Source organism: Clupea harengus, chromosome 11 (genome assembly GCF_900700415.2).
Source record: "Clupea harengus chromosome 11, Ch_v2.0.2, whole genome shotgun sequence".
NCBI lineage: Eukaryota > Metazoa > Chordata > Actinopteri > Clupeiformes > Clupeidae > Clupea > Clupea harengus.
The window spans coordinates 13,361,228-13,388,104 of record NC_045162.1 but is presented as its reverse complement, the minus strand read 5'-3'; the positions used below and the strand labels follow the sequence as shown (position 1 = coordinate 13,388,104).

Here is a 26,877-nt window from a genome sequence, read left to right as displayed (position 1 = left end):
CTTTTGGAAAGTTGGAAGTTGAGACGGTGAGTTGACCATCAGATTGACCCGAGAGTCAGGTGAATCTCTCGGAGGATAGTCAGCAACTAGAGGTACATCCCTAAACCAGCAGGATGATCCTGGATGTGAAACCAAAACACTTCAAAGAAGTCTGGTTCCTCTAGATTTAACCTCGACCTTGCCATGGTATAGAACGTCAATTCCCAGAGGAGAACAATTGTGACCTTTAATCTTGGCCTTCACACAAAGTCAGATTGTTTTTTTAAAAGATTAGGCACTGTGGTGTTTATTTTTACACCATCATGTTTATAAATATATCATGTGATATATTTAAAAATCGTAACACTGTGATTAATTCAGACGTTCTTTTTAGTAAAGTATATATCCATGAGATATGCAATATAGAATAAAAACGTCTGTCTGATGCAGCTTGGTAACTCGCTTCTCTAGTAACACCTCCAGCGTGACTCTCTAAACCCTTCCAGCTGAGGCCAAGGCGGAGTTCGTCTGTTCTACGGTTCATACGTAGGGTTCTATGGGTGATTCATCCATGTCTTCAATGCCCCTCCCTAGTGTGTGTGTGTTTGTTTCAGGGTGGCAAGCTGGCGTGGGGTGCTGATGCCATGAGTGAAAGGCTTGTACTCTGGATCTATTCTGTGCTGCCCCACACTGTATCACTGACATGATAGGCTCTTCTTTTCTATGAGCTCATATGATGCCTGTATCACTTGAATATCCGTAATGTAATATCTCATAACTCACATATTTACTAACATCCCCAAACCATAACTACCTCTTGGACAACTGCCCTGGGATCATATCTCCTCTCAACCACACCCACTCCATCTCAAAGTATCATCTCTGAACTCATATGCACTCGTGAAAATGTGAATAAGAGGCAGAATACTGTCAATGCAATGATGTTCTCTTTTAATGTAGACACACACAAGTGAGGCATGAAGATGGCAAAGAACTGTAAGGGCACATAAAACAGTTCATGCGGTTGAAACATGAATAACTTGCTAACTGCATTAGCTAACATTGTTATTGAAGTATATGTCACCCTTAGAGAGAAGCTGACTGAAGCGTATCTGGGCCTGGTGCAGATCCAGTCCAAAGTTAACTACTTTCAGGGACCTTCTCTTCGTCTCCAGGACAACCCTTTAGTAATAATAAGATATCCCATAATATACTATATGTACAGCATATAATCTTTCAATATAATCATAGCCTTCTTCCAAAACTGAAGTTGACATACTCACAACCCACATTTTGAATGTAGCCTATGTAGTGAAGTTTTCCATTGAAATAAAGTTTGAATTTTTTTATATGTGTGCGTTTACGGATCCCAGACCAAGGGAAACTTACAATGAGAGTGCAGATAATGGCTCACAAGCTTAAGTCAAACTTCAGATTGTTCACCACACCATACCACTGAAACAAAAAGGTTAATCCATACGGCAATCCGAATACAAAGCAGACACTGAGACTGTACCATATATTGTATGGTATCTGACCCTGTAGCAAAAACATACATGTGTAAGTATTGAACAGCTGTATGAAGATGGTATACATATAACAGGAATAATGACGCTTCTGATATATAACTGTGCTGATATATTTGCTTTCAACCATTTGTTTTCTCTTAGCCGGAGTTGATACAAACACAAACATCTGTAAACACACAAAAAAGGATACCGTCATGTACTGACATGCTCTCTCATCTCTCTCCCTCTCTCTCTCTCTCACTCTATCACACCCCCCCCCCCACACACACACACACACCCACACACTCACAGACCCCCCCCCCCCCCCCCCCACACACACACACACACAAAAACACACACTTACATGCAAATTCACTTATCCATAATGCATATTTTGTAAACAAACACAATCCTTCTACATTTTCACTCTTTCATTCTCTGTCTGTTTCCCAAAAACAAACTCTAGTTTATATTCCACTTCTTATTGCTCACTTATTGTGCATCACATATTGTTTTACCTTTCTCATTAAAATGACATTTATTAAAGAAAATCAAATTGCCACGATACTGTGTCGAGTGAGGTCTGGTGAAAAGGATCTGGACATGAAGTGACTATGCTGGTTCACTCACATCTCTCACGTGTTTGGTTCTTGGATCCTTTTCTCAACAAACAAACAAAAATGTTCATCAAACATCTTTTGGTATTTGTTTTTGAACAAGCCACACATTAGTTCCAGTGCCTTTCTCTTGTTTCAACATATAGTAGAAATTAAACAATAAAGCGCATTAATACGATTCATTTCCTGCTACGTCGACTTAACACAAATACCTACACACTTGTTACCTGCCTTGGATAAGACAAGCCATCATGAGAATAGATACGATAATTAAATGCAAACTGCTTTCAGACACTCTTAATTAAGAGTATTTGGTATTTTTTACAGTCTCTTCTCCACAGTTATAGGGCATAAGAGTCCAGTCCTTTGATAAAAAAAAAAGGCTTGACTTCTTTTTCTTTTTTTTCTTTTCTTTTTCTTTCATTTGCCTGCTGTGTTTTGTAAGGAACCTCCTCCTGCTGGGAAGGTTCACAAAAAGACAAGCCACCATCAGCTTTGTGACTCAGAGTACTTCAATTCAATGAAGCCAATCTTCTTCATGTGTTGTTTTTCCTACTTTCTAGCTCCCTTCTATTTTCAATATAAAGTAAAGTTCATTTTTGTATTGCAACAGTCCTCCAGTTCTCTTAAGAGCATTTTCTAGAATGCATAGCAGCAAGGATCTTCTTCTCCATCAGTTGGACACTGTCATCATTTCATTTTTTTTTTTTTGCTTTTGGTTTTGCACTGCAGTGGGTGGAGGTCCGGGAGTACGGAGTGTGTCCATACACCTATCCAGTCCTCCCACGTCAGGGCCAGGGATTAGGTGACGGTGCTCGCTGTCAGGATAGGTGCGGGAACGGTGGTGGCACGGAGTTTCTTTTTCCGTCCACCTCCTCCTCCTCCACCTCCACCTCCACCTCCACCTCCTCCACCTCCTCCTGCACCTCCACCTCCTCCTCCTCCTCCTGCACCACCACCGCCACCACCTCCTCCTCCTCCTGCTATTCCTTTATTCTCCCGGCCTCGGTTCTTGCCGCCCCCTTTATCGCGGTTCCTTGGGCCCTCTTGTTTCTCATTCTTTCGCCTGCCTCCTCCTGGAAGAGAAAAGAAGACTGTCACATCCACTGAACACATGTTGACAATCAGACGGTGGAGACGGATGCCTACAGTTCTAATGAGCCCAGCTCTGATTGGAACGTTTCCCCGGTGGGAACTGATGACTGCCGTAGTACTTCCGTACCCTCGCCAGTCTCACTGTTACGACCCACACAAACATTTGGATGGTCAGAGACACACCACCATTAATGCACACTCTGAAAACTAACACATTTCTCGCTGGTGTATGTGTGTGATGTGACTTGAGTCATACGCTGGCATAGGAGCAAATAAACTCCTTGGATCTCCTGTGTCTGTGCTTTTATGCCCTATCACTTCCCCTTCCCCTGTTCTGACTCTCTCTTTATCTCTCTCTCTCTCTCTCTGACTCTCTTTCTCTCTCTCTCTCTCTCTCTCTGTTTGTGGCATCTATAAATGCCACCCTGAGGCAGCGCAGTGCCGTGGGACATTGACAGGGTACACACAGCAGCTGCACACCGTAACTACAGTCCCTGGAAATAATACTCAGGCCCTTGTGAAGACTTAAACTCTTGGCCGGAGATGTCTTAACATGAGCCTGCGGATGATGGAACATAATGGCCTTTTGTAAACTTCTATGCTGGCCATGGTGAAAGAGACTTGCTCCCGCTCTCTAGGTTTCCACTTAAGTCTAAGCTTGAGCCTGTCACTTACTTTAAGTGTAGTACCACTGTGTTCACACAAACAGCCCTGCGTGTAAGAAATCCAGTGAGGGGGAGAAAATGTTGGTACTGGTGGTTCACTCAATGAAAGACCCTTAAAGACTTGTCTCTCAATGACTAGGAAAACACTTGGCAGTAGCAGCACACAGAGATGCTAAGCTGGTCTCTCAATGACTAGGAAAACACTTGGCAGTAGCGCACACTCAGAGATGCTAAGCTGGTGTGTCAGACTGTTGTTTAGACAGTGTGGTTTGTCCTGAGCTCGGCTCGTTTGAGACCAGAGGCCACTAAATTAGATATTGTTAGCAAAGCACTAATGCTATTAAGACTGTGTGTAAACTGTGACAGACAGCCCGGTGAACTCTAAACTCAGTAGTGCCACAGAGCGTTTTCAGCAAAGACATGTAGAGAGGGATGTGGAAAGATAGATAAACAGATACCAACAGAGAGACACTCATAGACACTGGGAGGGGGGGGGGGGCAGGCAGAGAGAGAGAGGAAGAGAGAGAGAGAGAGAGAGAGTGTGAGAGAGAAAGAGAGAGAGAGGAGAGAAAGATTTTAAGATATTAAGAAGAAAGATTTTTTTTTAAACAACTACAAAAAAATCATCCAAAGACATTGTATTATTGTGTTTAAAATATGTTTGAGTTTGTGCGGGAGGTGTTTTGCATCAACTAAAAGACTATGCAACTATAAGCACATAGAGCAAAGTATAAAATTAAAGATATGATATGAAGATGACACTTGGTCTTACATTATGCAATGATGAAGTATAGATGATGATATTTTAACGTTACTGTTACCAACAGTGTTCTTATTGTTTTTTTTTTGTAAAGTCGGTGAAACCTGGTCATTATAAGTCAGCCCAACCGATTAATAAATTAAATTAGTCATACTTCCTTCCATCTATTTTTGAACAACATTAATTTGTTTAGCCGCGTTAGTGTAGTAGCCTCGTCTATTATATGACAGACTTGAGGTTAGAGCCATCCTTGAGAAATCCGTTCACAACTCATAATTGTTGGACATTTATTTTGTCACAACAAAGAAAGAAAAATTGGCCTTTTTCTGTTTTATCAACTTCCAAACAACTGATTTACCTTCTCGCCATCCTTCTTCTTGCTAACCAAGGTCTCTAACTGGAAATTGAGTGTGCGGGAGATCTAGCATAGTGTGATTAACATGTACTCGACGTTAATATAGAAACTCGAGACTCGAGACTCGAAACTACTCAAGTATTTAAATGCTCGAGTACTCTGTGCAACCCCTAAAATGGATAAAGAGAGCGAGAGAATGGGAATGGGTTGAAAAAAATAGAAGGAGGAAGTTGGTGAGAGGTCAGACAGAAACAGTAAGTAAGTAAGAGAGTGAGAGAAAAAGCGCAAGTGCTGGAAAATCAAAAGGCCATTTCCAAGCGCTTTCGTCAGTACCTCCCGTACCACAGGCTCGGGAGGGGAAGTGGGGGCCCCCGCCACTGACTGATGGTTGTTATGAACTGGTGTGTTGTGAGTTTTGGCGTTCCCTGGATACAGAATCAACACTCATACAGGACTGGAGAGCGTTTGCTCCGTGTTTGATGACAAGAGTCTTACGGTGGCGGCAGCAGCTACTCCCTGCTCAAGACTCAATCTGACCCTCCTTTCCTTGCTTCTCCTCTGCTCTCTCCTCTCGTCTCTCTCCTCTCCTCTACTCTCTTGTCTTCTCTCCCTCCTCTCCTCTACTCTCTTGTCTTCTCTCCCTCCTCACCTCTCCTTACCTCTCCTCTTCCTCCTCACCTCTCCTCTTCTCGCCTGTTTTCTCTCCTCTCTTCTCCTCACCTCTCCTGTCCTCTTCCCTCCTCTTTTCCACTCCTCTCCTCTTCTCTCCCTCCTCTCCTCATCTCCTCTCCCCTTCTCTTCCTCCTTTCATTGTCCTTCTCCCACCTTTCCACTCCTCTCTTCTCCTCTCCTCTTACCTTGCCTCCTCTCTCCCTTCCTGAAAGTCTCCCCACACAGGCCTGCTTGTTTTGTGTCTGCTTTCAAATGTGCCCTTTACCTCAACAACCAGAAAGGTAGTGACAAAGAGTTCATATGCCCAGCCTTGTGCAATCATTTATTTGATAGAAATTTGGCAAAGACCAATAATAAGAGCTTGCTTCTTATTTGCTGTGTACTTTAAATGGTTTTTTATTACATTTCAGTAAACTAATCTGTGCTATTTTAATAGAGCTCATTTTTTTGTGCAAAAGATAGACTCCTTAAAGAAAATGAGAATCAATTAGCATTCTTTTCGTTTATTGAACAATGACCTGCCAGGGTCTCCCATGGTGAGCTGGAGTGTTCTCCACAGCTTTAGGCTTAACAGCAAACAGCAATCAGATCAATCAGACACCACACAGTAACGTTGTACGACCTCACTCGAATTCAGCATTCACACCATACACAGCATCATGTACTATACTGAGACAGAGTTAATTTAAGGCCCTCTTTGAAACTACCCTCCAAAGGACAGGAAAGGCAACTTTAACATTCTACATTTTTTTAAAGCCTTAAAGTTTGTTTCTGGTTTTGCTCACTCTGTTTCATTTCCACAACATAAAGCTGCTAAGCTAAGCTGATCGGATGTTTTAACTTGAACACGAATAGATTGCGCTGTGAAAGTCAGAGAGGTTTCTGCGGAGACAACTCAGTGCTCCCAAAGCCTAAACGTCTCCAAGCTCTCGGCGTCGCTGCATCACTTTACGCTGTTTTAATACACCGCTTAAGGAGAGCTGGGGAGGCTCCACTAATTTATGACAGCAATGATTGCAGTCCTGCTCACTCCAAGGCAAACACTGGTGCCTGACAAAGGCAATCATGCATTTAGCAAATTCTGTTTTCGTGCAAAACCCATCCATTACTTGACAGTAAGGAAAAAAGAAGGAGTTCGGGCCAAATCGACACAAAGCGTGAGATCCGCAGATCACTAAATCACCACTGTTATACAAGTGTGCCCCTTGTGATTTTTACGGCAGCTCCCTCAGCCAATTCTTGCAGATGTATTCACAGCCTAGCTAATTTAGCGCTCGGCATGCATTTACGCACATGACAAAAAGGGGGAGGCCCAGGTCAAGACACCCATCACCTATGAGTAAATTAGCAAGAGAAGTACATTTATTCCCGGGAGTCCAAGCAACAGAGCATTGCTCTTTTTCACATTCCCGAATCTGGATGAGGATCACAGGCAGAGGCTAATGGCTAACATACACTACAACCCCAATGCACAAATCTCCCGATTCAAAGACCTCACTCACCCCTGGGTCTCCCAACCCGGCAGGTTGGGTGTGTGCATATGTGTGTGTGTGTGTGTGTGTGTGTGTGTGTGTGTGTGTGTGTGTGTGTGTGTGTGTGTGTGTGTGTGGGTTGGTGGGTGTCTGTGTGTGTGGGTGTGTGTGTGTGTGTGTGTGTGCATGGGTGCGGGGTGGGGAGTGGGAGGTGGGGGGGGGGTTGTCAGCTGTGTGCCAAAACGCTTTTTCTTTTTTCTCATGTCATGGCCTGTCAGATTGGCTTAAGAATCCCCTGCCCCCCCCATACCCACCGCCCACCCACCCATGTTCTCCGTCTTCCCAGCAACTAGTCGCTACGTTTAGAAGTCTGGCAGGCAGGCATAGCACTTTAATGGGGTAGTTTATAATATTTCACCGTTAATTATTCTTCGGAACCCTTCGCTTGGAAATTCTTTCCACGATGCGGGTGTCATGCAGTATAAATTCGCCTCCTCATTTCTCACATCCTGCCGGGAGCCCAGCCCCAGCCCCAGCCCCAGCCCCAAGCCAGAAGCTCTCCTGCAGGCGTTCACCCGATGCGCCGGCAGCCTTGCCTCTCCTGACATCCATCTCTCCAAAGAGGGTCAGGGAGAGCGGTTTCTTTCCAACTAAAACACTGTTGTTAATCTTTTGCCGCACGTCAATTAGTTAGCATACTCAGATTATTTATGCTCAGTGTTTACTGAAAGGAACAACCCTAAAAAAAACGCTCATTGCTTTGACATCACTATGCATAATGAAGTCATCTTGCTTGTCTTCATAGAGTATGGGTCCACCGAGAGTTTGCACCTCTATGAAACACAAGTTAAGTTTACGTTACGGGAAGAGAATAACTAGATGGTCATAAAAGATGGTGAGAGAATAAAACCTAGTCTTCATGGAACAGAATGCCATCATTTTTTTCTATTTCCAGAAAGGTAAATTAAGTAGCTTTGCACATGGATTCACTGATGATTAAGGAATTGGATACTAAATGCCAACAGGCAAAATAAAGGGAGCATGTATCTTAATAAAGGGCGTTGCGTGGCTCTTCCTCCTCATCTTTCATACAGCTTTTGCTTTTTATGAGTTGGACCCTCTTTGCAAAAGCGAGGCTCTCGGTCCTCTGATCAGTTTTCAGGGCCCCTTTTATTACTTAGGCAGAAAATTTAAAAAGACTGTGAAAACAGGCTGACCAAATAAAAGCTCTCTGATTTGGTGTTTTGCGTGTAAACTGAATAAAAGGTTCGAGGCCAGATTCACTATTTAATAAATACCTCTTGTGGCCAAAGTTTATGGCCAATCAGCAACAAATTCCGTGACTAATAAGACTGTTAAATTTCTCTAGGGAAGGCTGCACGACTGACCACCAGGTCCTCTGTACACTGTGAAAACAGTATGTTCAGATGTTCAGTCTGAGCTTGAGACCTCCAGGTGCTTATCGATGATGCCATCTTTAGCTGTCAAGCCAAGTTTCACTTGACCTCCGCCTCGTTGTCAACGACCCTCCATGCCAAATTGACACAAGCCTCATGCCTCAGTGAGTTCAGAAAAACAAGCAAGCATGGCCCCCACCCCCCCACACTTCTAGTGGTGAAACGCTTACATTCCAGTGCTGCCTTTGTTTGTGTGGACTGATCAGTGTTTCCCAAGCAACCCCACTCTGAGAGACAAGGTAGTATGGACAGGATGGATGTGACACTAAGGCAAGGAGTGCTCTCTTTAAACAATGGTGACATCCATCTAACAGTATGCAGGCTGCTCTTTGAAGTATATGTTAATACGTAATCTAGGTAACTAGTTTTAGGATCATTTAAAAAAATAATTTTGAAGGTTTATGATCATGTGAGGGATGCAAAAATAAACCTGACATTGCCACTAGCCAGCTGAACCTATTATTCACAAGGTAGTTCTACGCTCTGGTTCGGAACCTCCGATGTAAGAACAGCTTTAACAGCTGCCAAATGTGTTGCCGAAATACATCAGATAGCAAGCTAGCTGCTGCTAATTACTCAGTGGCAGCTGTGCTGTTTTTGTTGTTTACAAGGCAGATCTGTTGGGGTTTAGGTAGTTACCACAAACGTTTTATACAAAAAAGTAACTTTTCGCGGCACTTCAAGTGTGCTGTTGTCTGCATTTACTAGTTCTGACTCTGTCTAGAGTCTTTTAGAGTCACAGGTTTGTGACTGAAGGTTTTCGTTGAGACTCACCTCCACCTCCTTTCCCACACTGGATCCTCTTGGGAACAGTGCACCTCTGGGTCTCTGCCTCCGGGGAGCAGCTGGAGGAGGGGGGCGGCCGTGAGGCCGTGTCGGGGCTGGGGGGCTGCACCGGCTCCCTGACGCGCGTCTGGGCGCCTTTCTTAAAGCCACAGGTCTTGTTCTTCTTCATGCAGGGGCCCCAGGCGCTCCACTCACCTAGCTCGCATTGCACTATGGGAGAGAGGGAGAGAGAGAGAGAGAGAGAGAGGGAGAGAGAGAGAGAGAGAGGTAGAGATGTGGAAAGAGAGAGAGAGAGAGATGTAGAGAGAGAGAGATGTGGAGAGAGGTCGGGAGACATGATGGATGAGACTGGTAAACCACAGCAGACACTGATGGTGAAAACACACACACGCAGACACTCTCTCTCTCTCTCTCTCTCTCACACACACACACACACACACACACACACACACACACACACACACACACACACACACAGTCTATCACTCTCACACACACACACACACACACTCTTTCTCTCTCTCTCTCTCTCACACACACACACACACACACACACACATACACACACACCGTCTCTCACTCTCTTACACACAGACACGCACCCCCCCCCCCTCACACACACAAACATACAGAAACACACACACACACACACACAGAGGCATGCCAGAGGCAGACTCCTGGGCTTGCACGACTGGAGTGTTTTATTGGAGCGAGTATCCGTACCACTTAGAAACTGACAGGGATTAAAAGCCCAAATTAAGATGGTTCGTATCTGACATCCCTCACATTCACCCTGCGGACCACAGTGCAACCAGGGGATTGTGCTGTGATTATGCTTGGATCCACATTTACCAAAACTTATGACGTGCTGTCAAACTGCAGCCCTGTCTCCATCTGGTCTGAAAGGTTCTCAGTTTGCAGGCAGACATTCAGTGCCGCTTGTTTTTTTTTTCTTCCTTTTTCTTTCGTTTTTCAATTGTTTTTCTTTTCTTTTTTCGTTCTTTTAACTTTAGTCTCCCTGTGCTTTAAGAATAGGTAAGGGGGGGGGGGGGGGGGGGGACTTTACACGGCTTAAATAATAATCGCAGGGGTAAAAATCGATCATTAGCAGCGTTGGAACGAACGGCCCGCCGAAGGGATGAGAGAGCGAGAGACGTCACGCCAGCAGTGCCGTATCATTTCTCACCGGCTGGGCCGACCAGGGGAGCCAACACGCCATCTCCCTCTCCACGAGTAATGCTATTAGCACTGTGTTTGCTTACTTATGACAGAAAGCTTTTCAAAGGAAATCAATAATAGCCCCTTATCAGCCAACGGGCGTGGGTCCAGACCTCAGCTCTCTAATGCACACTTGTGATTGAGAAACAACAGAGGAGAGTGAGAAAAGAGACAGAGGAGAGGATTGCCTTTCATTGGTTGGTAACTGATATTCTCTGATAAGGCTTTTTAACAAGGACTAATTCGTTTAGTTGGGGTCTGTGGGAGGCGATGATGAACATATACTCCTTAAAGGCAACACAACAGCCACATATGGCAATTTAATTCACTTTCAAGTTTTTGTGGAAGTTGCGTGTGAAAAGGGCCAAGCTTAGATTACTACCGTTACCAGAGCAATCGGACATTCCGCTGTGCCTCTGATCCACATAGGAATGTACTTACATGTCTGCACTGTCTATCAGATCAATCAGATAATCATTTCCATTTATTAATTTAGCAGACACTCAATCCAAAGTGACTCACAGTCAGTGATGGGCAGTAGCGTCGCTATTTACAAAACCAAGTAACTTTTCAGTAGCTAAGCTCTTTTATTGATCAAGTAGCGCAGTAGCGTCCTCGAAAGCTAATTTCTCCTGGACATTTCTGATGTTTTTTGTCATTTGGTGGATTATTGTGTTGACAAAGCACTGAAAAAGCATCTCACATATCCCTTTCTGCAGTTCACGTTACAACCGATCTCACGAGAGCTGAGTACAGCGAGGGCTGTCATCGTCTCATCTCCACTCATACAGCGGCTGCGCGTGCGCGGCCAGTCTGACTAGATAACAGCAAAATATTAAAACTTTGTATTTGCGGGCAAAATATCAGAACTTTGTATTCGCGCACAAATGTTACCTCTCTCAGAATTGCATATTGTGCATCATGCGTCATCTAACGACTTCTGGCGATTTTTGGGAGAGCTTGTTTCCTCACAGAGGAGTTGGCAACACGGACACACACACACACACACACACACACACACACACACACACACATAAGGGCTGAAACACACCAAACGCGTTTTTAAAACGGCAGACGCTTCAAAAACGCCTTGGCAAAGTGCGGCGGGCAAAACATTCGCAGGATCACCAAGCTGTTTTGCCCGGCGCCTAGGAAGCGGAGCTGCGTGCGCAACCTGCCTGGGCCGAGTGTGACATTGATGAGCGGTGCGCCTCCGCGCCTTGCGCTGGAAAGTTGAGAATAGTTCAACTTTTAAGCGCATCTAAAAAACGCTACAAAGACGCAACGCGTGGCGGAGAAAAGGCGCACACGCAAGGCGCGCCGTACCATAGGAAACAATGCATTTACTAGCGTCCCGTTTTTAAAAACGCGTTTGGTGTGTTTCGGCCCTAAGGCTGTATGATGGTAGTGGTAGTCACGATTGTTTTCCTAAACAGAGGTCGGAGACAGTTCTTAGCCAAGTTTAATTTGTAAACTCATGTGATGTTAATATGTAAACTCATGCATTTGTTTTTTGTGTATTGGGCTATTGTTCAATACATAAATCTAAACATATTTTAGCCTTTATCTGACTGACAGTTGTGTTGATCACTAAAATTGCATTGACTTGGCATGCAGTTTGTTTAACTGAAAGTAGCTACTAATGTATCAAGCTACTTTTGACAGGTTTTTGTAACTTAGCTTGCTACATTTTTATGAGTGGTAGCTTCTGTGTAGTGAAGCTGAATTTATTGTAGAGTAGCTTGTAGCTTAGCTCACTACACATATCAAGTAGCTTGCCCATCACTGCTGCTCATAGTACAGATATACATCTGTATCAGTATGTGTGATCCCTGGGTATTGAGTTGTGCCACAGAAACAGGCAGTCATTCACAGTGGTAGATTCTGGTGGTTATTGTGCTAATAGGAATTTGGGGGGGGGGGGGGGGGGGGGTATTATTCCTTCTCATCGCTCCATGCATAGCAGAGAATGGGGAGATCAGGGATGGGGCAGATAATGAGGAGAACAGGGATGGGGCTACTATGTTGTGTGTCATTCAGTATGGGCCTTCACCACCCGGGTGGGTGCCAGGGGAGGCGAGAGGAGGAGGAGAAGGAGAAGGAGGAGGAGGAGGAGAGGACTTCAGGAGAAGATCTCATTTGATATTGGTGTCAGGCATTCGTGTGTTTCCTGGGTATTGAACCCATGGTCTTAGTGTTGAGTTGAGAGCACCTTGCTCTACCAGTTGCGATCCAGAAACATATCAAATCAATCAAAACAGAAGGTTCAAAGGTCACTCACCCACACACTCCATGGTGCCATTGACTGTGCTGTGGCCTTCTGGGCAGCTGGAGTAGCAGCGGCCTCTGTGTGAATACAAGCCCTCCTTACATTTTGTGCAAAAAGTTCGACTGAAGCACTCCTCACAATTTTCTATTTTACATTCTGCAAAGAAGAGAGAAAACAAAAGGAGAAACAGAACATCAAAGAAAATCTATGACCTGAAAGGTCAAAGGTGAAGTTTAACATTAGCTCCCCCAGTTAACATGGAAGCTGTCTTTGACCTTTATCTGTCTGCACCAGAGCTGCAGGTCCGACTCATACATGACCACTCCCACACTGGTACTAGCACCAGTACCACACACTCACACTGTTAACTTCAGTTCATTTGACTGTTTATGACTTGAATTAAGGCAACAAGGAACCATGTTGGTGAACTTGTCTATTCATTTCCTTTTTACTTTTTCTGTTTTTGTATTTTCTTTTCTTTTTGGAAATATTATCAGCAAAGTTTGAACCATTTTAGCCCAGCAAATATCCCAGTGATTTCTCCCGGAGAGTTATTTCCTTTGAATCCTGTCGTGTTGGGGGATTTATTGGTGGCAGATTGGAATTATTGAGGGGGAGAGGGTACATTAAGTATACATCATGAATAACATTTACAATCTCTTAAAAGCATTTGCCCACCCACCCACGCACCACCTCCTCCCCAGCACACCAAGGTTGAACAAGTCCAGTCAGCTGAATGCTGCACGTCAAACTAAACTGAGGAGGCCTCTAAACACCTCGACTTAAACATTACCAAGGCTCCCACTCCAGTCAAACAAACAAAGTACTTTAAATTGGGGGCAATTATGGATGTGGAGGAATGAAGCCCAGACACCTACTGAGACTACCTGAATCCATCTGCTCCCTCCCTCCCTCTCTTGCTCCCTCCCTCCCTCTCTTGCTCCCTCACTCCCTCTCTTGCTCCCTCACTCCCTCTCCTGCTCCCTCCCTCCCTCTCTTGCTACCTCACTCCCTCTCTTGCTCCCTCACTCACTCTCTTGCTCCCTCACTCACTCTCCTGCTCGCTCCCTCCCTCCCTCTCTTGCTCCCTCACTCCCTCTCTTGCTCCCTCACTCACTCTCTTGCTCCCTCACTCACTCTCCTGCTCCCTCCCTCACTCTCTTGCTCCCTCACTCACTCTCTTGCTCCCTCACTCACTCTCCTGCTCCCTCCCTCCCTCTCTTGCTCCCTCACTCACTCTCTTGCTCCCTCACTCACTCTCTTGCTCCCTCACTCACTCCCTCTCTTGCTCCCTCACTCACTCTCTTGCTCCCTCACTCACTCTCCTGCTCGCTCCCTCCCTCCCTCTCTTGCTCCCTCACTCACTCTCCTGCCCCCTCCCTCCCTCTCTTGCTCCCTCACTCACTCTCTTGCTCCCTCACTCACTCTCTTGCTCCCTCACTCACTCCCTCTCTTGCTCCCTCACTCACTCTCTTGCTCCCTCACTCACTCTCTTGCTCCCTCACTCACTCACTCCCTCTCTTGCTCCCTCACTCACTCTCTTGCTCCCTCACTCACTCTCCTGCTCCCTCCCTCCCTCTCTTGCTCCCTCCCTCCCTCTCTTGCTCCCTCACTCACTCCCTCTCTTGCTCCCTCACTCCCTCACTCTCTTGCTCCCTCACTCCCTCTCCTGCTCACTCACTCCCTCTCTTGCTCGTTCACTCACTCCAGCCTTTCCGATTATTGTCATTATCTTATTTCTGAACACAGCAGCGCCAGCGCCCAACTCCTACCTTTCTGTTGGTACGTAAGCAGGAGAAAGAGTCACGTCTCCGGGGACACGCTTCCACATATATGGAGCCATGTAAAGGCAGAATTTTGTTCCGCTTACACAGGGTGAGTGTATGAGCACACGGTGTGAGATGCTGACGCACTTCAGGACAGAGCACTCAAAACAACATTTCAAGACTCATACCAGAAACGTTGAACATGAAGCAGTCTGTTCTTAAAACTCATCATCAAAGGTGCGGTTGAAGGACTATAGTCTCTCTGGCGACCTGTGTCATACCACTGAGAACAGCTGCTCTGAACTGTAACATACAAGGCAAGCACGGCCAGTTCTCTGGGCATTTGCCAGAGGAGGAGATTTTTCTTTCTTGTTTCCCCCCCCCCCCTTTCTTCTTCTTTTCCCCCCTTAATCGTAACCTCTGTTCTCAATTACTACTTTTAACTCTTGACAACTAAATTTGACATCAGTAATGTTTGGAGCGAATACTTTTGCACTGAACCGTTTTTAAATGTACCCCTAATGCAAGACAAATGTTGCTAACAAGACATCTTGGGGATTTGGAGACAAGTGAAATGCACACCGCTGATTGAATAATTACAGCGCGTGAACCACGACCGGGAAGGGTCCAAAGGTTGGCCCCTTTCTGAATCCCCATCAGAGAAAAGTCTGCATCCACCATCGCTAATCTTTAAAGAAAACTCCAACTCCATGCTCTGAGTGGAAAGAGCACGAAGTTCTTCGATGTGGTTCTGTCAGACGTGTGGACTTTTCACTGTCAGCATTCTCTCACCGTGCAGAAAGTCAAACCATTTCTAAGAGCAGCTGGCTCCTTAAGGTACGGCGCTGATATCTTATCTGTCCGCCAATAAAATGGCATGAGTTACACAGAGAGGCTACAAATGTTGTTAATACCTCAAACTGCAACAGGTTAGGTCACGGAGGAGACCACAGGTTGAGGGCCTCCCATCTCAAAACTTTAAAGCAGTTCAAACCGTTAGTTCAAATCGTTAGTAGTCTAGTCTATTGAGTAAATTGAAAAAGATTGAGACTTTACATTGGCTGAGGGGAAAAAAACATTATTGAAGCTTGGCCCGCCATGTTTGCTCCGCAAAGAAAGAAATCCCTTGTTGAGTCCACAAAACGAAATACTTCTATCCACCCTCCATCTTTGTTTGGTGTTTACCTGTTATGAGATCCCATAAAAAGGCAAGAATCACGCAAACATCTGAGAGATATTAATGTGATCCAGCAATGAATAAAAAAGGATGGTATTTTCTTCCTATAACAAAATATAATGATTCCAAGCTGCTGTGCACGCTAATTGGCTATCAAAAAAAAGTTCTATTTTTTTCGTCAAACAGGGGAAATATTTCAATGGGCAGTCCAGCGGTTTAAAGCACCAAGTTCCAAACTCCAAATTCTGACAAAGTCGAGGTCCCCGGTGGCGGACTGATTGAAGTGTTTGTATCGTTGAAAATCATATTATTTTGACAGCATCTGAGATGTACACATGTGCTTCTTATATTTTGAAACTATACTTCCATGTGTTCCTAATTAAGTGAAAATTGTTCTTAATAAAAAGAGAACATGATAACTGTTTTTTTTTTTTTTTTAAAAGACCACTCATTGTTGACATCTGTACTTGGGTAACAGAGGTGAAAACTTTCCTTAGAACTGGAACGCTTTCCTCATTCGCAAGCCAAAATAATAACGTAGACATCCTAACAGAAAGACAAACAGCAGTGTTTTACCACTGTTTTGCTTAGGATTTTTTTTCTCAAATCCTGTTTTTCACCCACAACTAAGAGAAAACAGATTACAGTCCTGGCTGCTGGCAGAGACAAGAAACAAGACCATACAGTGTTATGCCACCAGTGTGTGTGTGAGACCGACACTTGTGTGGGGGATATGTGTGTGTGTGTGTGTGTGTGTGTGTGTGTGTGTGTGTGTGTGTGTGTGTGTGTGTGTGTGTGTGTGTGTGTGTGTGTGTGTGTGTAAGGTAAGCGGTGTGAAGGCACTCACGAGCACAGTTGTTCATCTCTGGGGTCCGAATGCCGAAGTACCCGACGGGGCAGGAGGCCAGGCAAACGCCCGTTTGGCGAATGTCATTCCGCTCCAGGAGGAAGAAGAGGCGGGGGCGGCATTTCAGACAGCCGTTGTACTCAGAGCAGTTCTCACAGCCATTGGAGCAAGATGGCGGCACTTCGGTACTTACTAGGGGCAGGAGACAGGGGAGACGAGGAGACAGGAGGAGGAGGAGGAGGAGGAGGAGGAGGAAGAGGAGGAGGAGAGAGAAAGAATTAGTCTTGCTTAACAATAACAAACACAATGGATACAAATGCAGTCCTGCTGTAGCTTCAGAAATGATGTTGCTTGTGAGATATAAAATTCAGTGGCTAATAATTTGTAATGAATCTTTTTTTCTTTTCTTTTTCAATAAATCAACCCCCCCACACACACACACCCTCTTTGTGTGGTTTTCATAGCCTTTCAAAATTGATTTTGCGTCGAGTGAAGAGTTAACGTTTGCTGTACATTTCACCACAAACCAATGTCAAACATCTTTGTTTGAATGCTTTCTCTGTGTTTACTTGAAACTGCTTGTCTGAGATCCTGAACAGATTTTAGCTGCAGAAGCCCGGGAACTGCAGACTGACATCCTACACAGGTCTACTCCAGACCAATGGCAATGGTATCACGACGTGTGTGTGACTGGTCTCTGGGCTGACTGTAGACCACTGATACTTTACAGCAACATGCGAATATGGACCAAGGACAAACAGAGTTTTTGACTTCATCTTGAGGAAGGGCCAGTAGCAGTGCTTGAAAATAATTCTTGTTTGAAGATCTCAATTGAAACATTTGCCGTTTAAACGTTTGCCACTGATCTGCTTAATAAATAAAACCCACCACTGAACCTACTTGTTCTCATTTCCGACCAGAACACATTCATGGCAATTTATCCTGGGATAAAGTGGGGGGCACAAAATCTCTAAACAAAATTGCAATAACAACATTAACATGAAAACTCGCAGCCAAAGCGCAAGAAGCACGCCTCCAAAAGTGTGTCAAAGAGCATTTCCTGTTTCCAGGGCCCGCGAGCACGGCCATCTGAACTGATTTAGTGGGGCTGGTTGCCGTATCAGCTCAATATTTACACGCCAACGGGGGTAATCCATCTGCAATCTGTCTTGGGGAGAGATAAGTCCGATGGTAAAAGTCCTCGAAGATGTAGAGAGAGCGAGAGAGAGAGAGAGAGAGAGAGACAGAGAGAGAGAGAGAGAGAGAGAGAGAGACAGAGAGACAGAGAGACAGAGAGAGAGAATCAATTGGCACCAAAGCCAAAGTCATGGTTACCAGCACCTGTGAGCGCGTAATATTGGTGGCTGAAGGAGAGGGAGAGGTGCTCAGGTGAGAGCAGAGGCCGCTGGCGAAGGGAGAGGACCGATGGCAGTGTTTGACCTTGCTGATAGTTCACCCGGTGTTTTTGCTGTCCTAAGCGGGAAGCTTCCTTTTTTTTTCCCTGCTGCAAAGGACATGTAATACATACCCAGGCATGTTGATAGTAAAGGACATACACCTGTAATACATAGTCAGACATGTTGGACATTCAAACCTGATTTAAGTGATTATGCCTGATGCAAGTAATTCTTTCCCTCACAGTGTTTAGCAGGAAAAGAAAAGCAGACAAGACACCCAGGTTACTCAGACACACAGGGTTTTTAGATTGCTTCTTGGCAAAATATAGACATTGACAGGAACTCCAGTTAAAGTGTCAATGATATTTGGAGGGTTCAAACCATAAAGACCTCTCTAATACTCCACACAGTCCAGTCCACTGTCATACTGTATCTCATCGGTTCCCAAACTGGGTTCAGTGGTTCAGGGGGTGCGCGGGGAGAACATTTGATTTGCGTTTTCAAAGTGAAAAAGCCCATTACATTTTCAAACGGAGCTATAAATAGACATGAAATCTTAGATAGTCCGAATAGCCAAGTCGCATTGCCAGAAATACTCATGTATACCCATAGTCAGTGAAATAATTACACTGCCAAAAATAGCTACAGGTAGGTTAGTGACCCACCCTGACAGTTTGAAGTGTTATAGGCTGAATATGTGGGCGGGGGGAGGGAGCGTGGCAGCGGCGGTTAGTGACCTACCCTGACAATTTCACAGTTTTAAATGTTATATGCTGTGCGCGGGGGGAGGTGGGGATGCAGCGGTTACAAACATGGAAAAATAACGGGGGGGTGGGGGGGGGTACGTAGCTGGAGATTGAATGTCTGAAGGGGTACGGGACTGTAAAAAGTTTGGGAACCACTGCTGTATCTGGATACTACTGAGTACTACAGTATACAGTCAGTCTTGAATAAGGCCAAGCAATATTCTAAGACCCCCTAGTGGAGCCCCTACGGCCGACTCCTTCCTGCTGTCATGGACTCAGTGGATTATGCATACAGGGGTACTGTTGGCCACCGTCTGAAACAGAGGTCAGCACACAATCAACTCCCAGGCTGGGAGTAGGTGGTGGTGGGGAATCTCCATTAAATAAAAGATAGATTCATGTCAGGTGGTGAAAATCACAATGATTTTTTCCCCCTTAGACTCTTCTGGACTCCTCCACCAATGACCGAGATTACTGCTGCATTCCACAGCCCTCCCCTCAGAGCCTACATGTATGCTAAAAATCTCACTTCAGCAGTAACAACGGAGGGGGAAAAAAACGGAAGTAGCATTTGGGGAGACATTAGCCCACAGGGTTGCAGATAGACCACCACGGGCTCTGTCCCACTTTACCCTATGCGAACAAGACTAAACAATACAATGAAATGATACGCCGCTAATCAGGTAAACAGCAGTGGTTCTTACGCTGACTTTTAACCCCCTCTGTCGCGGTGTCTGGAGCAAATGGGACACAGAGTACCTCAACCCCCCCCGCCCCAGTGTCCACTTTTTCCCGAAGCAGAAAAAGCCTCGCCGCCACCTCCCAAGAAGCAGCGGGCCATTAATCAAAAGCATAAATCTGACCCCATCTCAGCTGTTGCTCAAGCATGAGCGTGTTAATATACGAGCAGGGGAGAGATGAACTGTAGTCTCCTGCCCCAGAATGAAAACAACGCTCTCGCCCTGGGGAGACTCACTCAGGGCCCGAGTCATATTTTCAACAGCGACCAGCGAGCCAAAAAAACAAAGTCTGGCAACGCGCAGAGTGCTTCTAGCGAGGATTCAGCTTTCCTGTTTTGTGGTTTGTCTGCTGCGCTGCGCAAAGCTGCTGATATTAGCTTACGGGGCTCTCAGGTTACAGGTTAAGTGGCCTCACTCTCAAATCTGTCAAATCACATGAAAACATAAGCCTAATGACACATTGAGGAATGATCTGGGCAAGAGTGATGGGCAACTTTATCAGGAAAGACTCATTTTAAGACTCTATTCATGTCTATTTATAAATGCCAAACTCTATTACAAACTAACTGCTCTTAATTTCACTTTATTGGGGTTTCATGGCAATGTGTCTCAAAATGGTGTAATGTACAACATGTGGAATGGGTTGCACCTGCATGTTATATTATGGGAAAATGAGCTTCCACTCATAAATGGAGCTAAATCAACTCGGTAGTCAAGAGACACTAACTGCTTAAGCTATCCTGATGATTCTCCTGAAGTGGAGAGATTGCCTTATCACTGCTCTCTCAGATTTGCAGGTCCGTGCTTGGTCAAGCTGCATGTCTTAGTCAGGCAGTCATTTTGCTGTGATGTAAGACAAATGTTTGACCTTTAAGAGAGTGTGTTGCAATCATGATTGAAATTCAACATGAATAATCTGAGATTTTTAAACAGTTTAAAAGGCGAATAGATGTAAACAAACCCTTAAGTTGAAAAATGAATCTGTTTCTCTTGGACGAGCTGACACCCACCAGTGAGCTAAACACACAGAGGGCAGCATTCCCAGATTCATTAACAGTGGTCCTGCCCAGAAAAGTGTGATTCATTACCGAGCTTCTTACACCCTATGAATTCTAACCGGTGGTTTTCTTAGTGATGTTACAATTCTATACAATCAAATGACGCGCAAATTAAAAAAAAATACTGGTAAGCAAACCACAAAAATAAACCAAACACTAAAAGTGCCATCTAGTAAGATCTCCACAGTGAGTCTCTCTCTCTCACAAGTGGCTCCTGACTCCTAACTCTAGATGGTGCTGTCGTATACGATACAACAGCTGGACATCTCTGACAGACAGACAGAAGCTCGTGAGACCCAAAGACCTGTACTCTGGCATTATAATGAAGCCCCATCAACACCCGACTGACATTCAAACTGATTACAAATCACAAAATACCCATGCGTCATAGAGTTACGTCCTGAACTACAATATTTATCGGTATAACATTTTGATGGATGCTCCACAGACACAGGCCATCTAATTTTTGGTTAACAGCTGTTACTCTCATTTGTAAACACAACATACACTCACGCACAAACACAAGAGCTTGTCGCCAAGTTGCTCAGCTAACAGCAGTGGGCTTCGAACCACAGGTGAATCTGTAAGTAGTTATCCCATAAACAAAATCTTGTGCGTAGAAGAGTGCGTGATGTCAAACCGCATGAAACTCTTGACACACAGGCTGTGCGTGTAACGTTACACTCATGTTAAACTGAGTGAACGTCTGACGCAAAGCTTGTGTGTGGAACAGAGTATGATCTTCGATCGAAACTAAACGAAATTCTGACATGAAGCTGTCTCTCCCGCCAAGGCAGGGGCAGGGTAGGGAGGACTGCGTTCTGCATTTGTTTAGGCTGCCTAATGGTGCTGTGTGATGGAAGGCAGCGCTGTGAGGTGTCAGGTACACTCCACAGACAGCGCTCTCAGGGCCAGTCCAGGGTGGGAGTTATGTGTTTGCTAAACACTTACTACATGGCTGGACACTCCTAACGATCATGCTTGTTTACACACGTTAAAAAAAAAGGTATGAGTCTGATACCAAACTAGCAAGGATGAGAGACAGTGATGAGGAGAAGAACTCCAGACAACCAGACCATAGAGATATAACTGGTGTCTACACTCAACATAGCAAACATGCAAACTCTAACAGGAATTAATACTGTATAGGAAATATAATGCACAATGTACAAACTGACAGACAAACAAGCAAGCAGACAAATACAGAAATATTTCAGACACAGATTACAGGGCAGACCGAAATGTAGAGGATACATAAAGACAGACAATGCCTGGAAGAGAGGGCAGAGGAAAAACAGACAGAGAGACAGAGAGACAGACAGACAGACAGATAGACAGATAGACAGACAGACAGACAGACAGACAGACAGACAGAAAAACAGACAGACAGACAGACAGACAGACAGATAGGCAGGCAGACAGACAGAGTAAGTGAGCAGACATTTGAGTGAGTTAGTGTGCATTTTAGTGTGTGTGTGTGTGACGGGCGAGACTCACTGCGTCTCTGCCTCCTCCCCTTGCCGTGCTTGAGGCTGCCGTCATTGCCGTGCCCTATGGATAAGCTGAGGATGACCACCACCAGGGCCAGCAGTCCCAGCTGCATAGTCTCTGCCAGCCGGCCGTAAGGGGGTGTGCTCTCCCCCCGCTCCTGCAGGCGCGCCGATCCGGAGGCCTCCCCTCGCTCCCACCCAGCCTCAGCTGGAGCTGGAGGTGGAGGTGGGACTCAGTGCTACAGTCAGCTGGTCGGGCGGGCGGGCGGCTGGGCGGCCGGGCGGGCGGGCGGTAGGATCGGACCACCGGCCGGTCAGTCGGACTGGATAGCGGTCCGGTCAGTCAGACAGTGGTGGCGGCTCAGTGGCACCTGTGGCTCCCCGCAGTGCAAGAAGAGGGTGATGCTGCTTTTGCCGTGGATGAGGATGATGGTGATGGCAATGAAGAAGATGGTGCTGGTGGTCCAAGCATGCCCAGGGCATGGCCCATAGCACACATCAGGTCAGTTTGGGTCGAGTCTTGTCTTGGTGGAGCTGCGTCAGGAGAACGGGACGTCGGCAAACCGAAGGAACAGCGGACGAGGGAGAGAGGAGAGGAGACGCGACACAACTGATGAGCGCTGCGATTAGGAGAGACAGAGAAAGAGAGGGAGGAAGAGAGAGATGGAGAGAGAGAGAGGGAGAGAACAGGGCCCTTCAACCCATGTAGAGGGGCAGCAGCAGCTGAAGTGCGTGGAGCAGGCAGCAGGGCCAGGGAGCGTTCACAGGAGGCTTGTGTTTGTGAGAGCCGCAGCCCAGGAGCATGTGTCTTATTAGAGATATTGAGAGGAGGAGGCGGAGGAGGCGGAGGAGGAAGGAGGAGGGGGGAGGGCTAAAAAAAGAGAGATGGAGAACGGCTCTGGACTCCTACGCGTGACAACGCATCTGTCAGTGCCAAGACCTGCTGAGAAGAGAGAGAGAGAGAGAGAGACAGAGAGAAGGGAAGGGGGAGAGAGGGAGAAAGGGAGGGAGAGAGGGTTGGGAGAGAAGGGAGAGAGTTAGAGGTGGGTGGGTGAGTGGGCAGAGATGGGGTAAAAAACACAAGAAGACAAGAGCTCTAAAACAACACTCTGAAAAGGATACCCCCACTCCCCCAAAACACTTGGCCATGAGAGTTACACAGTTTTATGTTATCAACCAAATATTACAAAGATTTGCCTGAAGACTTACTACCCTCACTTTAGACAGATGAAATATCCAGTGGTGAACTTGAAAGCCACATAAATGATGTCCCACAGACTTGGAGTCTAATTGTTATTGCATCTCCAGATCTCTGCTGTTGGGCTTCAGACAATGACACAAAACCATTTATCACACTTTTTTGTTTGTTTGTTTGTTTGTTTTTTGTTTTGTTTTTGTTTTCCCCACATTAAGCTATGTACTTCTGCTCCACAAAGTAAATGTGGAATAAGTGTGACTGATTCTGTTTGGACAGCCAGGCTTGGAACTGGGCACTAACTGCGGACACTGAGTGTGTTTTCACTGATTTGAACCAACAAGCTAGTTCAACACGTCAGCCACAATCTGAGCGCTTTTCTGTAGTTTTCCTTTCTGGAGCAAGCAAGCCATTGCGAGAGATGAATGCATTAGGTGACACATTTCTACCATAACGCACTCTCTCTCTCTCTCTCTCTCTCTCTCTCTCTTTCTCTCTCTCTCTCTCTCTTTCTCTCTTTCTCTCTCTCTCTCTCTCTCTTTCCCTCAACAATACAGGCTAAAATAGTAGAAGACAAGCCTTGTCTTTTTCCTGGGTTGAAACTTTGCAGGCATCATGATCAAGGCTGATTCCACCAAATCATTAGCAGTCATGGCACTACGAAACAAAAAATACCACAAATATTTCTTGGTCACTGCACTTCGACTTGCCTTTCTGGAGTCTGGTGATGGATAGAAAAACATGTTTACCCAGTCCTCTAAGAAAACAGCGAACACACACAAATATGTTTTTCTCACGCACAAAAAAAACAGCAGTCGAAACTAAAAGGCAAACAGTTAAATAGCAAGTTAAGATTTATGTCTCTGATGCTTCTAAATCAATTCTCTGACATTCGGAAGTGACGGTGAATGACACGGCCGAATCTGAATGGCATAGCGTACATGTAACCGTACCGACAGGCGTAATGCCTCGAGGCCAAGAGGGAAAGCGAGTCCATATTTGGCGGTTGCACGTCGGACTCAACATCATTCAGAAGAGGAAAACATTTGTTGATTCTTCACATACCAAATAGCACTATCACGTTCCCAACCATCGGGTCGTATCAAAGGACCCCTGTCGAAACACATCTCGTTTTGAGATCGTTCCACCCCAAGTTTTATTGCATTCATTTCACTTGGGGGGAAAAAAGAGATAAAAAAGACAACTGGCAGCGACCCAAGCTAGAGCTGCAGATAATGGAATCTGAACATTTCGTGATGAACTTGAGAGATCAAAAAGCGAGTTAAACAAAAAGTAATAAAATCTGCCTGGAAATGAAAGGGCAAAAAAACATTAATTTTCCTTCGCATCATTAGCAACCTGGCAGAGGATGGACCCACATTGATCCGAAGTGTTTTTGAGATTGACCAGACAGCCCCGCTCAAAGCACTGCGGCCGAAACATGTCAGAGCATAGCTGGGGAAAAAAGGGCCTCCCTTGTGCAAATAAGTCATGCCATTGTGAAACATTATGAATGGGAACAAGGACAGCGTTTAATTATGCTTGCCCATCCATCACGCAGCTGACGAACACTTTTCTGTGGGGAGTCCCCTCGCTGGATACAAGGACCACAGCATGAGTCTCTCAACAATTAACAGTCCAGAGAAGAATCATTAACACACACACACACAGAGAGAGAGAGAGAGAGAGAGAGAGAGAGAGAGAGAGAGAGAGAGAGACAGGCAGAGGCAGACAGTGAGAGAGAGCATGCAACAGAGGAATGATCTTTAAAGCTATTGCAAATCTTTAAATCTCTCATGTCTAGCCAACCTTTAAAAGGAAAGTCTGTGCTAACCAGCCACAGCCCCAGAGGTGCATGTTTGTACCATCTTGTACTTTCAACATTTTCAACACCCTCCTAATATTTATTAGCAATGGCCAAAACCTTTAACAAGTTTTTCAAGCGAGGAGTCACATTTATTAATTAGCGGAGAAATGTCAGCAAAAAAGGACGCAGCTGGCTCTACAAAGCACATGGCCCAGAACCAGACACTGCTCTGGAGAGATCCTTAAGAGCACAGACGAGCTCAAAGAGATGTGATGACGCCAAGTGCCTCTCCACCTGACGTCTGACCCTGCTTTAATGGCTCCATGTGTCATCAATCGCAATAGGGCACAAAAATGTCTTTTAGGGGACCTTTATTGATAGGAAAGTCAAGAGCAGACAATGAGTGGGAGAAAGAGATGGGGAGTGGGCTCAAAAAAATTACCTCAGGCTGGATTTCAACCTGGGCGATGGTGGGCACTGCCCTGTACATAGTATGGGATTTGAACATGGGAAATGGTGGGCACTGCACTGTACATAGTATGGGATTTGAACGTGGGAAATGGTGGGCACTGCACTGTACATAGTATGGGATTTGAACCTGGGAAATGGTGGGCACTGCACTGTACATAGTATGGGATTTGAACGTGGGAAATGGTGGGCACTGCACTGTACATAGTATGGGATTTGAACCTGGGCAATGGTGGGCACTGCACTGTACATGGTGCCGACGCTAGCGCTGCTCTAAGGTTCCCAGGGCGCACGAACGTAATCAGAAAAGACAGAATGCTGAGAGGGATTTCAGAAACAGCAGCCGCAATGAAAAGCAGATGAACTGGAAAAAGGCAGAGAAGAAATGAACTCACAGGAAGTCTGTATATGCCTATCTGACAGAGGCTGATGCTGTGAAGTTAAAAGAGCCCACTGGGTAAATCAAACACTTCCGGTACAGTCTTAAGAAAATTATATTTGCATTGTCTATATTATCGTTGACATACTATACGGAACTGTTTAGTAATCATAAGTATGTCTCAAATATGTATTTTTTCATATTACTGGGATTTTTTAACAGATTGATGTACTTTTCATATATCTAAGCCTGAGTGCACTGTACAGCAACATGCAGTAGTATAAAAATACTTTGTATCGCATTAAATAAAGAATCAAGTGCACAGTACCTAAGGATACTTGATATCAAATCTCTTTCATCTACGGATGCAGGTCAGTTTCACCATACCCAGTCACAATCTTGTTTTATTTTGCTAATGTAAAGTAACGACAATTTCTCTAGGTTAACAGCAGGTCTAAAACCATATTTCCGTGGGTATGAGTGCACGTTTGACTGATCCCCAGTCTGTGGTAGTACCATGGTCCTCTCCCGGCCTTGGCTGCTTGTCTGTGGCATCCCCCCCCTCCACTCCCCCCCATTCAGCTCCATTCACCCAAACCATGAGCTGAAAGTCTCAAACTCCCCTCTTCAGAGCGGCGGGAGATTAAATTGCTCCGCTTTGTAGCCGCTTTTGATTTATCTATTATTCAGGTGCACCGCACAAAAGGATCACCCTCTCCTTGAGAGGTGATCAGGAGGTGAACCCATACACACACACACACACACACACACACACACACACACACACACACACACGAACACACACACACACACACACACACACACACACACAGAGGCACACTTACACACACACACACACACACACACACACACAAAGGGGGCATAAAATCTAAATGTTGACTGAACCGCACATTGGGAGACCACAATATCATAGACTGAGATGTAAAGATGATG

General features: G+C 45.4%; 1 protein-coding gene across 1 annotated transcript; it reads right to left on the bottom strand.

Annotated features, from left to right (window-relative positions):
* Positions 1–1,817: 1,817 nt before the first annotated feature.
* Positions 1,818–22,357, bottom strand: rspo1 (R-spondin 1). Its single transcript, XM_031576683.2, has 5 exons — positions 22,082–22,357; positions 16,644–16,835; positions 12,866–13,009; positions 9,355–9,576; positions 1,818–3,180 (listed from the first exon to the last, which is right to left on the bottom strand). Exons 1-5 carry the CDS (start codon positions 22,185–22,187, stop codon positions 2,906–2,908), a joined length of 939 nt encoding a protein of 312 aa, XP_031432543.1. The 5' UTR covers positions 22,188–22,357; the 3' UTR covers positions 1,818–2,905.
* Positions 22,358–26,877: the final 4,520 nt, after the last annotated feature.